General features: G+C 38.7%; 2 protein-coding genes across 5 annotated transcripts in view; both read right to left on the reverse strand.

Annotated features, from left to right (window-relative positions):
- The window catches only part of MARCHF10 (membrane associated ring-CH-type finger 10), an 84,533-nt gene that overhangs the window by 42,285 nt on the left and 27,084 nt on the right, over positions 1-15,164 (reverse strand). For all 4 annotated transcript variants that reach the window (XM_081027312.1, XM_081027313.1, XM_081027314.1 and 1 more), the window contains exon 4: positions 1,471-1,642. In XM_081027312.1, the coding sequence (XP_080883438.1) occupies positions 1,471-1,642 (172 nt within the window). The remainder of the gene's footprint in view (positions 1-1,470; positions 1,643-15,164) is intronic.
- LOC308489256 (large ribosomal subunit protein P1-like) lies at positions 7,042-7,395 on the reverse strand (the record flags this gene model as incomplete). The annotated part of the gene is made up of 1 exon (XM_081030152.1): positions 7,042-7,395. Exon 1 carries the CDS (start codon positions 7,366-7,368, stop codon positions 7,042-7,044), a length of 327 nt encoding a protein of 108 aa, XP_080886278.1. The 5' UTR covers positions 7,369-7,395.

Below are 15,164 nucleotides of genomic sequence, written 5' to 3' on the forward strand. Positions count from 1 at the left end.
TGGGTGGTTTTTTAAAGGCTTTTACTACAAGTAACATCCCTCCTTTGATGAAATAGATAATCTTCCTGCCACGTTTGCTTTCTTGCCTAAACCTTGATGTTTTCCAATCTAGTAATTCTTCAGATTTATGTTTTATAGAATGTAAAGTGAATTAATCCATCCTTTTTGTCAGTGTTGTAAGTTACATATGGAGAACTCATATCTGTATTAATCAGACAAGCTAAAATCTCCCCAGATGACAAAGCATACCATGTGAATAGCTACCCGGTTAGTTTTAGCACGCAAGCTCAACATTATATCGAGTGATGGACTTGCATTATTTAAACTTAAATTCATTTTTTTTCTATCAAAATATCCTCAATTCAATAAATTGCAACATATATTTTGAAATATTTGGGGAATGATCTTCTCTGCCTTATTTCACTCTTAAACAGCTGAATTAAAAATTCAATTCCTACTAAGAATCTTCGAAATGAGAAATTACCTATTAGGATACAGTCCCCTGGTTAAATAAGGGAAAAGAGTTGGGGCTTTGCCTGAAAGAACTTTATTTCAGAAGTCAATTTGTTTTTTTACTTCATGAAAGCAATAAAATGTGGGGGGTTAATAGACAGCTGCCATTTTCTAAAAATGCATTAAGACAACTGGGCGGGTGGTTGCATACAGGAGCTATTTCAGATTAGAAAGTAGCTGTGATGAGGATGTAAGTAAATTGCACACGATTGACGAATTTGTTGGCAGTTAATTTGGATCGTTTCCATTCCACGGCAAGCAGAAGGCAGACCTTTCTGCCTGGTTATCCCAACTTGGACAGCAGTTCCCAGAAGAATCGAGTGTGTCCTACAGAGGTTGGCTTTAATGGGGATCAGCCCGAGGGACTGTAAAGTTTCCGTTGAATTTATCCCCTTTCTGGATACTATTAAATCACTCCTGCCCCGAGCAGAAGACTGGTCTTTGCTTCAAAGGCAGCAAAAGAGTGAATTATTTACCAAATTGCACAAAAGGGAGAATTTATCAAGCCCCCTTTCTCCCAGAGAGAACAACCCCAGAAGTCGAGGACTTTATTGCTCTTTCTCAGCTATAAATTATGCCATTCAGATGCTTATAAAAGCTTCTCTTCATGCTCTTGCTTGAGTCATAAAACTTGATACCTGGGGCCAAATGCCTTTATCCCCCCAGAAGGGCAAAGAAGATGAAAAGGAGGCAGTTCTAGGCCAGTGCCACACAAAGCCAATGATTGGGCAGAAAAGGCTGGCAGTGGAGACAGTTACTCTGCATAATTCACGCCTCCTCGACCTGACCTACTCTGAAATGCCTTTTAGTGTTTGTATAAGATCATCAGACCCTCCAAAACCTGAGTTAGCCACTTGGAAAACACTGGGTGTCACCAACATTCACCAATTTGATTGTTGTCATTACTTTTAATACTAGGATTTTAGAATTTGTGAATTTTAACAAACCAGCACTCACCTGAAGATGGTTTGCTGGGGCCCACTTTCTCTGGTTTCCTGATAGTCATGGTACTTTTATGTTTCTGCTTGACTGATGTTTGGTCAATTGCTGGAAGTTTGGAATCACACTTAACCACAGAATTCTTGGTAGATAATCGTGGCTCGGCTAGAGGATCCTCCTCACCAGAACTCTATCGAAAATGAAAGGTGTCTGAGTATCAGTGGCCTAGTACGTCATCTTCGCTGGGCAGAGGGGAAAAAAGACAAGCCAAATGCAGTGACTCCTCTATCAATAACACTGAAGCAAACTGCCGTGTGTGTTCAATAGCCCTTTCACCAGAACTTGGTGTTATCATTTAGAAATAATAGAAAAGTTAATGAGTCTATTTTGTAGGACATTATAAAAAGAATGCACACCTATGGATCCATCTTGTAGGACATTATGAAAAGAATGCATTTCTGACCCTTAAGTAATTTGATGACCAGTAAACCAGCTCATGTTAAAAGCTACATATGAAAGCAGGAGAAACTAGCAGTGCTTCTAAACTTCTTGCTATTTGTAATTTGAACTACTTTGGGGGTGGGTGAACAAAAAAACGTTTCTTGTGTTAATCCTATACTTGACAATGAAAAGGAAATTTAGATAGTGTGTTGGGACTGAATAACTCAGACCTCAGTTTAATATTCTGAGTTATTGGGTGCAACATAAGACAGACTAATCTTTTTAAAAGCCCCCTACTTGTCAGTCTGCTATAAAGAAGTCAGTATAAATCTACCCACAGACAAATCATGATTCCTGCAGTGTCCGAATATCTCAACACAGCCTTGCAGAGGCAATAAAAATTATCCAGGCATTTGATAGTTTTAATACTTTGCCACACTTCCACCCACCAAAGAAATGATGAAAACAATGTAAATGGCTTATGAGAAACCTGGTCTTGAAGGGTGATTTAAGTTCTGCCTTATGGTTTAGGTCCTGGTGTTAGTAAGATTTGCTAGGTGATACACTCAGCAACAAGCAAAACCACAAGGTTCCCCCCACATCCACCCCGAAATTCTCCTACCACTGATACCAAATTCTCCTACGTTGTGCATTGTAGTCCAGTATTAAAAAGTCTTCTGAAAATGCAGTGTTTTGTAGACACAGGATGCTAAATTAATGGCCCCCCGACTTCTCCAACTGTGGCAATTTGTATGGATCTTGCTCATCGTGTTCACTGACAGTTGTGACATTTTCATTTCAAGTCTCCTGACTCAGGAAAATACTCCGAATAGCTTTGAATTATTGGGTGCACTGCAAACCCTCAAAAAAACCCCTACTCGTCCGTCTTCTCTAAAGAAGATGAGATCTACAGGTGGACAGGTGGTCATCCACCAAGGCTGTAAATCATGTTTTGTAAATTAGTGTCTGGATGCAGCCTTCCAACAATTATTGTTTCTCCCTACATTTTCAGAAAACAGACCACCCTCAGATAAAGGGACAGGAAAAGGAAAGGACATAATGAATTGGTTGTTCTCCCTTTTCCTTTTTGATTCTGGAATTTAACTATAAATCCTTGAAAATTATTCCGAAATGTCAAAGATGAAGCATTAGGTCATTTATGAACACGAAATAGGCTCTTCATTCTTAGAAAGGGAAGTGTTGGCAAATTTTAATTATGACACCTAAGATCGTAATAGGCAAGAACATCAGTGAACGTGGGACAGAATTTCTTCCAGAAACTACTCACATTCTTTGTTTGCCCCAGGCAGTGGTGAGTTGAGAGGAGTTGGTGAAGAGACTCTTTATCAGATGGGGTGTTAAGCCAAGTTTATGCTTCCTTCACCCATCCATCATCCTTGAGCCTTTAATAGCACCGAAGAAGGGAAAGAAAGCTTGGCATATTACATATGGAATCGTGCACCTGTGTCCCAAGTATATCCTTCTCTGGTTTCTGGTTCCATCAACCTTACTTCCAATTAGTAAACATTCTTAATAGTCCAGAAATTGCAGCTGGAAGTGGGTGTTTTGTCAGTGGCAAGAACTAAAATACTTATGAATGTGCTACTGGATATTTTCCTGCTTGCTTCATTGAATAATCTTAAGCAAATCACTTGAACTTTTTGTGTGTTTATTCATGTCCTCTGATGTACTCAGCCATTCTCATCTATCCTCTCATGAAAACTCATCTATTTTCTGGGGAGGCAGATCCTTGGGTGGAATCCTTGGGAAGAAGTTGTAGTAACTTATTCTGACACGAACGTGTGATATTTAAGACTCAGAGTCCAGCTTCCTGGGAGTGCACCCTGGCTCTTCCATGTTGTCATTGTGTGACATTGGGTTATTTCTTCTCTCTGTGTCACAGATATTCTCATTTGTAAACAATGGTATTCCCCTGTTGTGGGTTCTCTGAAGATTAAATGAGTTAAGGTATGTTCATAGCACTTAGAACAGTGCCAGGCACACAGTAAGTGCCATGTAAGTGTTGACTTTTGCAGCTGGCCATTAATTAACGTTCAACCATTTTTTAAAAAGATTTTTATTAAACTATAGCTAACATACAATATTTATATTAGTTTCAGGTGTACACCTGAACAGTTATTCAACATTTATATACCTAAAGAAGTGATCACCATGATAAGTCCAGCAACCATGAAACACGGTACCATGCTATCACAATATTATTGACTATATTCCCCATGCTGTACATTACATCCCCGTGACTTATTTGTTTTACACCTGGAAATTTGAACGTCTTATTTCCCTTCATCTTTCCCCTCCTTTAAAAAAATTTTCAATTACAGTTGACATTCAATACTATTTTATATTAGTTTCAGGTGTACAGACAGCATAGTGGTTAGACATTTATATAATTTACAAAGTGGTCCCCCTGACTGGTCTACTACCCACCTGGCACTATACATAGTTATTACAATATTTTGACTATATTCCCTATGCTATACTTTATATCCCCATGACTATTTTGTAACTACCAATTTGTATTTCTTAATACCTTCACCTTTTTTCACTCTGCCCCCAAACCCCCTCCCATCTGGCAACCATCAGCTTGTTCCCTGCATCTATGAGTCTGTTTGTGTTTTGTTTGCTCATTTATTTTGATTCCATATGTAAGTGAGATCATATGGTACTTGTCTTTCTCTATCTGACTTATTTCAGTTAGTATAATACCTTCCAGGCCTATCCATGTTGTTGTAAATGGTAAGATTTCATTGTTTTTATAGCCAAGTAATAGTCTTTTGTATATGTGTACCACTTCTTTATCCATTTGTCTATTGATGGACACAGGTTGCTTCCATATCTTGGCTATAGTCAATAATACTGCAATGAACATAGGGGTGCATATGTATTTTTGAATTAGTGTTCTGGATTCCTTTGGATAGCTACCCAGAAGTGGAATTGCTGGGTCATAAGGTAGTTCTATTTTTAATTTTTTGAGGAACCGCCATACTGTTTTCCATAGTGGCTGCACCAGTTGGCAATCCCACCAATAGTACCTCCACATCCTGGCCAGCACTTGTTGTTTGTTGATTTATTGATAATGGCCATTCTGACAGGTGTGAGGTGATACCTCACTGTGGTTTTAATTTGCATTTCACTGATGATTAGTGATGTTGAGCATCTTTTCATACGTCTATTGGCCATCTGTGTCTCTTTGGAGAAATGTCTTTTCAGGTCCTCTACCCATTTTTGATTGGATTATATATATATATTTTTGGTGCGAAGTTGCATGAGTTCTTTATAAATTTTGAATATTAACTCCTTATCAGATGTATCATTAGTGAAAGTCTTCTCCCATTTATTGGTTGGCTTTTTGTTTTGTATTTCCTTTGTTGTGCAAAAAATTTTTAGTTGAATGTAGTCCCATTTATTTAGTTTTTCTTTTATTTCCCTTGCCCAAGGTGACATATCAGAAAAAACTATTACTAAGAGCAGTGTCCGAGAGTTTACTGCCTATATTTTCTAGGAATTTTATGGTTTGGGGTCCTACATTTAAGTCTTTAATTCATTTTGAGTTTATTCTTGTATATAATGTAAGAAAATGGTCTAGTTTCATTTTTTTTGCATGTATCTGTCCAGTTTTCCCAACACCATTTATTGAATAGACCGTCTTTACCCTATTGTATATTTTTGCCTCCTTTGCAATAGATTAATTGACCATCTACGTGTGGGTTTATTTCTGGGCTCTCTATTCTGTTCCATTGATCTATGTGTCTGTTTTTATGCCAGTACCATGCTGTTTTGATTAGTATAGCCTTGTAGTCCCTTGATATCAGGTAGTATGATACCTCCAACTTTGTTCTTCTTTCTCCAGATTGCTGTGGCTATTTGGAGACTTTTATGATTCCACATAAATTTTACAATTATTTTTTCTAGTTCTGTGAAAAATGCCACTGGTATTTTGCACTGAACCTTTCAATTTCTTTGGATAATATGGACATTTTAATGATGTTAATTATTCCTCTCCATGAGCACGATATATGCTTCCATTTATTTGTATCTTCTTCAATTTTTTTTCTTCAATGTCTTATAATTTTCTGAGTACAAGCCTTTTTCTGAGTACAAGTCTTTTACTTCTTTGGTTAAATTTATTCCTAGGTATTTTTTTTAAAAAGATTTTATTGGGGAAGGGGAACAGGACTTTTTTTATTGGGGAACAGTGTGTACTTCCAGGATTTTTTTCCAAGTCAAATTGTTGTCCTTTCAGTCTTAGCTGTGGAGGGCACAGCTCAGTACCAGGTCCAGTTGCTGTTGCTAGTTGCAGGGGCCCAGCCCACCATCCCTTGCGGGACTTGAGGAGTTGAACCGGCAACCTTGTGGTTTGAGAGCCCACTGGCCCATGTGGGGATCGAACCGGCAGCCTTTGGAGTTAGGAGCATGAGCCACTGGACCCATCCCTATTCCTAGGTATTTTTTTGATGTAATTATAAATGGGATTGTTTTCTTAATTTCTCTTTCTAATAATTTGTTGGTGTATAGAAAGGCAACTGATTTCTGAATATTAATTTTGTATCCTGCTACTTTACTGAATTTATCTATCACTTCTAATAGTTTTTTTTTGAAATTTTAGGGATCTCTATATATAATATCATGTCATCTGTAAAAAACGAGAATTTGTTTCTTTCTTTTCGATTTGTATACCTTTTTACTTTTTTTTCTTGTCTGATTGCTGTGGCTGGGAGTACCAATACTATGTTAAATAAATGTGGTGAAAGTGGACATTCTTATCTTGTTTCTGATCTTAACAAAAATGCTTTTAGGTTTTCACTACTGAGTATGTTAGCTGTGGGTTTGTCATAATGGCCTTTATTATGTTGAGGGTTATTCCCTCTATTCTCACTTTGCTAAGAGTTTTTATCATAAATGGATACTGGATTTTGTCAAATGCTATTTCTGCATCTATTGATATGATCATATGATTTTTATCTTTAACTTTGTTTATGTGATATATCACATTAATTGATTTGCAGATATCGAACCAATCTTGCATCCTAGGAGTAAATCCCATTTGAGCATGGTGTATGATCTTTGTTTGTTTGTTTTTTGACCAGAGTTCAACTTTTTATTGAACATGTTACAAAAGAAGTTTAGTCAAAAAAAACCAAAGCCCATGTGATCATCAGACTCCTCAGATTCTTTCTTTGCTTTCACTTTCTTCTCAACTGGGGCAGCAGTGGTAAAAAAGGCAGGACCTCCTGCTGGTGCAATGGGGGCAGGTCCACCAGCCCCTACATTGCAGATGAGGCTCCCGATGTTGACATTGGCCAGAGCCTTTGCAAGCAAGCCTGGCCAGAAAGGTTCAACATTTACACTGGCTACTTTAATGAGGGCATTAATCTTATCCTCCATGACTGTCACCTCATCATCATGCAAGATGAAGGTCCAATAGATGCAGGTGAGCTCTGACACAGAGGCCATGATGCAGGCGAGTGCTGGGCAAGCACTGCCGGGCGTGGTGCTACTAGCCAGATGAAGTGAGGGCCTTATCCCAATGCAGCCTTACTTAGCTTCCTTAGAAGGACCGAGCACCTTACTGACAGCTGAGGAAAGGGCATGCATGGTCTTTTTAATGTATTCCTGAATTCGGTAAGCCAATACTTTGTTGAGGAGTTTTGCATCAATGTTCATCAGGGGTATTGGCCTATAATATTCTTTTTATGTAATGTCTTTGTCTGGCTTTGGATTAGGGGGTAATCGTGACTTCGAAAAATGAGGTTGGGAGGCTTCCCTCCTCTTGAATTTTTTTGGAATATTTTGAGAAGGATAAGCATTAATTCTTCTTTAAATGTTTGCTAAAATTCACCTGTGAAACCATCTGAACCAGGGTGTTAGTTTGGAGTTTTTTGACTACTGATTGGGCTTCGTTAGTAGTAATCAGTCTGTTCAGATTTTCTGTTTCTTCTTTATTCAGTCTTGGAGATTGTGTGTTTCTAGGAATTTATCCATTTCTTCCAGATTGTTGAATTTTTTGGCATATAACTGTTCATAGTATTTTCTTATAATCCTTTGTATTTCTGTGGTATCAATTGTCACTTTTCCTGTTTCATTTCTGATTTTACTTATTTGGATCCTCTCTGTCTTTTTCCTGATGAGTTTGGTTAAAGGTTTATCAATTTTGTTTATCTTTTCAAAGAATCAGCTCTTGGTTTCATTGAGTTCTTGTATTGTATTTTTCAGACCCTATTTCATTTACTTCTGCTCTAATCTTTATTATTTCCTTCCTTCTACTCACTTTGGGCTTCGTTTACTGTTATTTTTCTTGTTCCTTTAGGAGTAGGGTTAGATTGTTTATTTGAAATTTTTCTTGTTTCTTGAGGTAGGCCTGTATTGCTATGAATTTCCCTCTGATGACTACTTTCACTGTGTCCCATAGATGTGGGGGTCACCTGTTTTTATTTCCATTTGTCTCAAGGTATCTTTTGATATCTTCCTTGAACACATTGTTAACCCATTCATTGTTTAATAACATGTTATTTAGCTTCCGTGTGTTTGCGTTTTTCAGTGTTTTTTTTTTAATAATTGATTTCATTTCGTACCATTGTGGGTGGAGAAGATGCTTGGTATGATTTCAAGCTTCTTAAATGTATTGAAACTTATGTGGTCTATCTTGGAAAATGTTCCATGTGCCCTTGTAAGGAATGTATATTCTGCTGCTTTGGGGTGAAACGCTCTAAAAATATCAATTAAATCTATCTGATCTAATGTATCATTTAAGGCCACTGTTTCCTTGTTAATTTTCTGTCTGGAATCCATTGATGTGAGTGGGTGTTAAAGTCCCCTATAATGACTGTATTATTGTCAATCTCTCCCTTTGTGTTGGTTACTATTTGCTTTATGTATTTAGGTGCTCCTATATTGGATGCATAAATGTTTATAAGGGTTATATCCCTTTGTTGGTTTGATCCCTTTATCATTATAAAATGTCCTTCTAACTCTCTTATTATAGCCTTTGATTTAAAGTCTATTTCTTTCTGATGTAAGTGTTGCTACCCCATTTTTTTACCATTTGCATGAAATATCTTTTTCCATCCTTTTACTTTCAGTCTGTGTGTCTTTCAATCTGAATGGGTCTCTTGTAGACAGCATATGTATAGGTCTTGTTTTCTTATCCATTCAGCCACCCTGTGTCTTTTGATTGGAACATTTAATTCATTTATATTTAAAGTGATTATTGATAGCTATGAAGTTATTGCCATTTTATTGTTCATATTTATGTTCTTTCCATTCCTTCTTCTTAAAGAAGTCCTTTCAACATTTCTTGTAATAATGGTTTGGTGGTGATGAATTCCTTTAGCTTTTTCTTGTCTGGGGAGCTCTTTATCTCTCCTTCAATTTTAAATGATAGCCTTGCTGGGCAAAGTAGTCTTGGTTGAAGGGCCTTGCTTTCCATGACTTTGAATATTTCCTGCCAATCCCTTCTAGCTTGCAAAGATACTGTTGAGAACTTAGTTGACAGTCTTATTGGAGCTCCCTTGTAGGTAACTAACTGCTTTTCTCTTGCTGCTTTTAGGATTCTCTCTTTCAGTTATTGTATTCTTTTCTGACTTGTTCTTTTTCTATGGTTTCTATGTCCTTTTTTATGCTTACTACCTATTTGTTGAAATTCTTACTAATTTTCTGAGCATCCTTATGACCAACGTTTTGAACTCTGTATCTGGTAGATCGTTTGCCTCCAATTCATTTAGTTCTTTTTCTAAAGCTTTCTCCTGATTTTTTATTTGAAATGTGATTTTTTTATTTCCTCATTTTGGCTGCCTCTCTGTGTTTGTTTCTGTATATTAGGTAGATCTGCTATGTCTCTCAGTCTTGTCAGGGTGGCCTTATGTAGTTGGTGTTCGGTGGGGACCAATGATGGAGTCTCTCTGGTCACCTGAGCCAGATGCTCCAGGAGTGTCCCTTGTGTGGATTGTGTGTGCCCTCCTGTTGTAGTTGAGCCTTGATTGCATGTCAGTGTGTGGGATTGACCCTTAGGCTTCCTGGTTGTGAGAACTGGCCATGACCATAGTGTATGAGCTGCTGTGCAGGGACTGATCCATGGAGTGGGATTTGCCCCAGCGGCCTCTGGTGCCTGCCAAGACCACCCTTTGTATGTGCTGCTTGTGGAAATAATCGGGTGATGTTCTGTTGCAGTTTGAAACCAGCCACCAGGTGTGCTGGTTCTGGGACCTCTTGAAGGGGCTCCTGTGAAGGCCAAGATTAGCTGCTGCCTCTGATTGGCCCTGGGCTAGCTGGTAGGAGCTACAAAGCAATCTGCAGTTTGTCACTGCCTGTGCTGGACCTGGAGGTGTGTATAAGAAGCCGTGCTGTGAACCAGGGCTGGCCATCCCCAGTTCTGGACCTGGGACAGCTCAGGAAAATGCCCAGGGCACCGTGAGGCCTGTCACTGCCTGCCAGCTGTCCATAAGCTCAGTCGCCAAAAGAGCCTCAGGTTGGTATGGAAGTTGGGTGGGGCAGGGTCTCAGGGAGTCACCAGTATGAGATGAGTGGTGTTTACGAGAGTGGCATTCAAAAATTCAGATTTGGGGGAGGGCTCAACACAGACACAGTGGCAGTTTTCCCTCCAGTCATTGCTCTGAAACCATACAACTCAGTCTCTCCCTTTATGTCCCTGGCATCTTCCAAGTTTCTGTCCCTCCACCAGAGCCCAGGATAAGTGCCTGGGAATGAGAGATGCTGTGAGTGAGTCCTTTAAGAGGATGCCTGGGTTTTTTTTTTTTTTTTGCCTTCTGTCTCACCCAGATGGATGGAATCCCCTCTGATTTTCACAGCCAGATATTGTGGGGGCTGCTTTTCCCAGCTCTGGTGCTCTGGGCTGAGGACACTGGTGTGGAGCTGGGACCCCTTGCTCCTCAGAGGACATCTCTGCAGCTGAGATATCCCTCCCAATTCTCGACTGCCACACGTGGGTGTGGGGCCAGCCCATTTCATTTCTGCCCCTCCTACCAGACTAGAAGTGGCTTCTTCTTTATATCCTTAGTTATTGGATTTCTGTTCAACTAGTCTTTGCATCATTCTCCAGATTGGTTGTTCTATAATTTAGTTGTAATTTTAATATGGTCATGGGAGAAAGCAAGCACAGCATTTACCTACTCCACCATTTTGACTGGAACCCCTGTTCAGCCATTTTAAAAATTAACCAGCTAACTATTAAACAGTAACTACCCACTGTTGAAATGAAAATCAAAAGCTCCAGTGAAAAATTCTACTGGGTTTTCACCTGTTCAACATATGAACAGAGAGATCGGTCAGTTCCTATACTGGACTCTTGTTTTTTTCTGAAGGCTATATAATTTATGATAGTTTTATAAATAGCCAGTCGAAATTGATCTACTCTTAAGAAAATATGGTACAATTTCTCTTTCAGACAGTAGAACTCTAATGGCAAATATTTAACAACATTTAAAGATTCTCAAACAATAATAAATTATTTTGATTTAAAGTTGATTTTAAAACTGTGTGTTGTCTTCTTGTAATTTTGAACAGTAATTACATTTTTTTATTTCCTTCCCCATATATTCCTAAGTTAATATGTCACATGGAGGTGGAGGCAATAACACATTGCTATTCCTTTGGGGGAAGAAAACCAGATTTCTCTTTCAAAATCAAAGCCTAAAACATAAAATAAATAAATAAATAAATAAATAAATAAATAAATACCCAAATTGCATGATACATGTGTAGACTTTTAAGTTCCCTATTGATAATATGATGAGAAAGTCCTAATAAAGCCATGTTAACTAAATGAAGTTATTTTCAAAATCAGTCAATATATTCTGGAACACTATTTTTGTAGTTAACATATTCTAAAGATCTCCAACTTGTGCTTCTGGCGTCATCCATACTAAAGTAGAGATATAATCTTGCCCAAGGCTAGGCTCTCTCAAAAGATCAGAGAAAGACTCAAACTGGGAAAAGAAAGGATTTACATTAGGGAATGTAAGTGGCACTGGGCACTGCAGTAATTGACTTAGTAACATTATAATGGTCCTAGTTAGACCTCCTGGAAGATGGAGAGCCAAGGATTGTGACGTGGGATGCATTTCCTCGGGGACGTGAAAATAGCTAGATTTTTAAACTGGGATCTAACAGCACTGAGAACATATAAAGTTATGTTCTACTGAGTCTGAAATGGCAAGGTGACAATGAACAGAGATGATGAGAAGAGCAAGGGGACTAAAGCAGTCAGGGCCAAAAAAGACGAAGTCATTCTCCAACTCTTGCCTGATGGCTCATTTCCAAGACCTAGGAAACTGGTTCTCAACTAGCATTCCCTCCTCTCTCCCCCAGGGTGTGCTACTGAATTCAGATTGATGTGTACAAAGCCCATTTTTGCCATGTGTCATGTGACGGAAGGCTGATCTGAGTGGATCTTATGACATAGCGTAGATCAGAGCATGACTTGCTATGAATAAGAGAGAAGAGGCAAAGAATAGTGTCAGGCTGGTGCCAGAGGAAGACTGTCTGTTTATTATATTTGAAATAAATGTAGTCTCATGAGATTATGAAAGAGAATGCTCAAGGCAGTGAACCTCAACACTCAAACAGTAACAACATGGGAAAGATGACCAAGGGACTGTTGATGCAAATGAGTATTTTCAGAGCGCTAGCCCCAAAGTCCACATTCAAACTGTGCCTCAAGCAAACAAACAAACAAAAACCTGCCTTGAGGGATCGAGGGCATCTTATATAAATAGCATTCTGGATAGGACGGATACCTTTATGTGTTCAAGAAATACAAAGTTATGTTCTACACAGAATGCTGTTGTAGCACAGAGCAGGCTAAACTTTCTCTCATCTAAAAAAATCTCAAAGAACAGCAAAGTCCTTCACATGTCAGGACAATTTGAGCTTATCTGAACTGTAAACTTGAACAACAATAAAGAACAGGGATCAGTAACTTTTTCTTTCTTTTTTGACTCGCGTCCCACCCATCTGAATCAAACTGTAGCTTAACCCCATTTCTGCTTAATTCCACCTGAAGACTGGCTTCCAGGATCAGCAAGGGAAACCCTTGCTCTCCATTTGCCACAAGATGCTTTTCAGAATCAGCTGGGCTGCCATGTACATAAATACCATGGGTACCTATCTCTACCATTGACTTCTGTAGAGAATTCTTTCCCACCTGCCTCCTTCTCTCTGATTCTCATGCCAGCAAGTTTTGGAATGACCCAACTTGAGACACTGTTCTGAGAGCAACAATGGCCTGCATGACTAAAGTCTTCATAATGTTTGATAACCATTGGGTCTGCTCTCTGAATAAGAGGCATGTGGCACTTTAGAACTTGCTTCATGATTCCTACCCATCCCCTATGGAATGGCCTCTGGGTGAAACTTAGAGCCGCAATCTACTGAAATGGCAAACATGATGTGTCTTCTGACACTTGCTAGGTATTTCGTATAATGCACATTAAGCCCTTGTATGCTGTGGAAATCACTGTCGGTTTATATGGATGTTAACCACGCATTTTCATATTTTGAGGATAAGTGTGTATCGTGTTCTCTGGGATGGAGTTTTGCGTGGTGGGCAGTGAGTAAGGAGATAGTATGTGGCCACAAAATTGCTGGATTTAAAAAAGTTGACCACTGAAAAAAGTTGACCACTGAGTGTTTAGTAGCACGTTGAGACTGCCCTCAGTTGGGTATTTTTCAAGCATGGTTTTGCTACAGTGTATTTCTCCTTCTTCCTTTATTTGAATTCACATTCTTCTTTGAGCTGGGAGGAACATCTGAGGAATACAAAAGACTTGGCCATCAAAATGGATCTCATCCATGAAAATACCTCCTACTCAAAATAATAGGTCATAAAACCTGGAAATTAATTGAGAAATATATGTGCCTACTATGTTTTCAACCCCATACTAGGCACTATAAAGGAATATAAAAATAAGACACAATGGGAGAGGTAAGATTTATATTATACCAGCAAAATGCAAAACAACATTTAATTAAGTAATCAATTGGGTGGTACCAATTCTAAATTCAGAAGGAACTCACAGAAAAAGGTGAAAAGTCAAGGAAGGCTTCATGAAGGAGGTGGTGTTTTCTGGGACCTGAAGGATGGGTAGGAACTGGCTTAGAATGGAGGCAGCACTTGAGCCAAGGTATGGATGGAGTGAAAAGTGTGGCATGATTCTTGGACAGTGAGGTGAGTGGCCAGAGCAGAAGGTATAAGGAGGAGAGATGAGAAATAAAGCTGGCTGGTAAGGGAGGTCAGACGGTGGGAGGCTCTGAGATTCAAGCAAAGAAGTAAGACTCAATGTGATAGAGAACAGCGTCCAACTGAAGGTTTCTGAGTAGAAAAATGCTTAATGTGGTATTTAAGATTAGCTTGTATGTTTCTTTCAGAGAGAGAAAACAAAGCATCCTGCAAATTTGCCAGTGAAATAATCTTTTTGTAGTTTCAGTGGTTTATTTTTGTAAAGTGTAATTCTTTTCTTTATTATAAAAGAAATGCAGTTCATAATGGAAAAATAAAGACAAGCAGAAAGAAAATTTAAAACACTTAAAACCCCATTAACCTTGAAATAAAAACTGCAAATAGCTTGTGTTATAATTTTTCAGACCCCTTTTTAACGACTGTAATGGAGACTACTGGTTTTACATTGAAATCCCTTTTCATATTTGAAGCTGGGATGTGGCTGCCCACCTTGAACTGAATGTTTCAGCCTCTCCTGCAACTAGCTGTGGCCTCAGGAGGAAAGTCTAACCAGCGGAGTGTGGGCGGAAGTGACATGTGCAACCTGCTTCAGAGATAATCTCTGGCCCCGCATCTTAGCTAGAAAGGCAACAACTTGGAAAGGCACATGTGGAAGATAACAGAACCATTGTCAGCCAGAGTCCCTGAAAGTCCAAGTGGAGGAGAGCTGCCTGCTGACCTGGCTCATCCAACTGGACTGTCACACATGCAAAAAATAAACTTCTAACTTGATTGAGTCCTTGCATTTTTGGTCCCTTTGTTATGGCAGCTAACATTACCCTAACATATTTGTTTATGTATTTGTATAATTTTTTTTTACAAAACTAGAATTGTACCATAAATACTATGTCACTTAATACATTGACTGCATCAATAAGTACCATTCTATAATTTTTCAACCTTATTTTGAAAAATTTCAAATCTACAGAGAAGTTGATAGAACTCTACAAATAACATCCATACTTTTTACCTTGCCAATTTGCTTTATTTCTATTTATACTCTTTTTCTGAACAATTT

The sequence above is a fragment of the Rhinolophus hipposideros genome (assembly GCF_964194185.1).
Source record: "Rhinolophus hipposideros genome assembly, chromosome: 20".
Lineage (NCBI taxonomy): Eukaryota > Metazoa > Chordata > Mammalia > Chiroptera > Rhinolophidae > Rhinolophus > Rhinolophus hipposideros.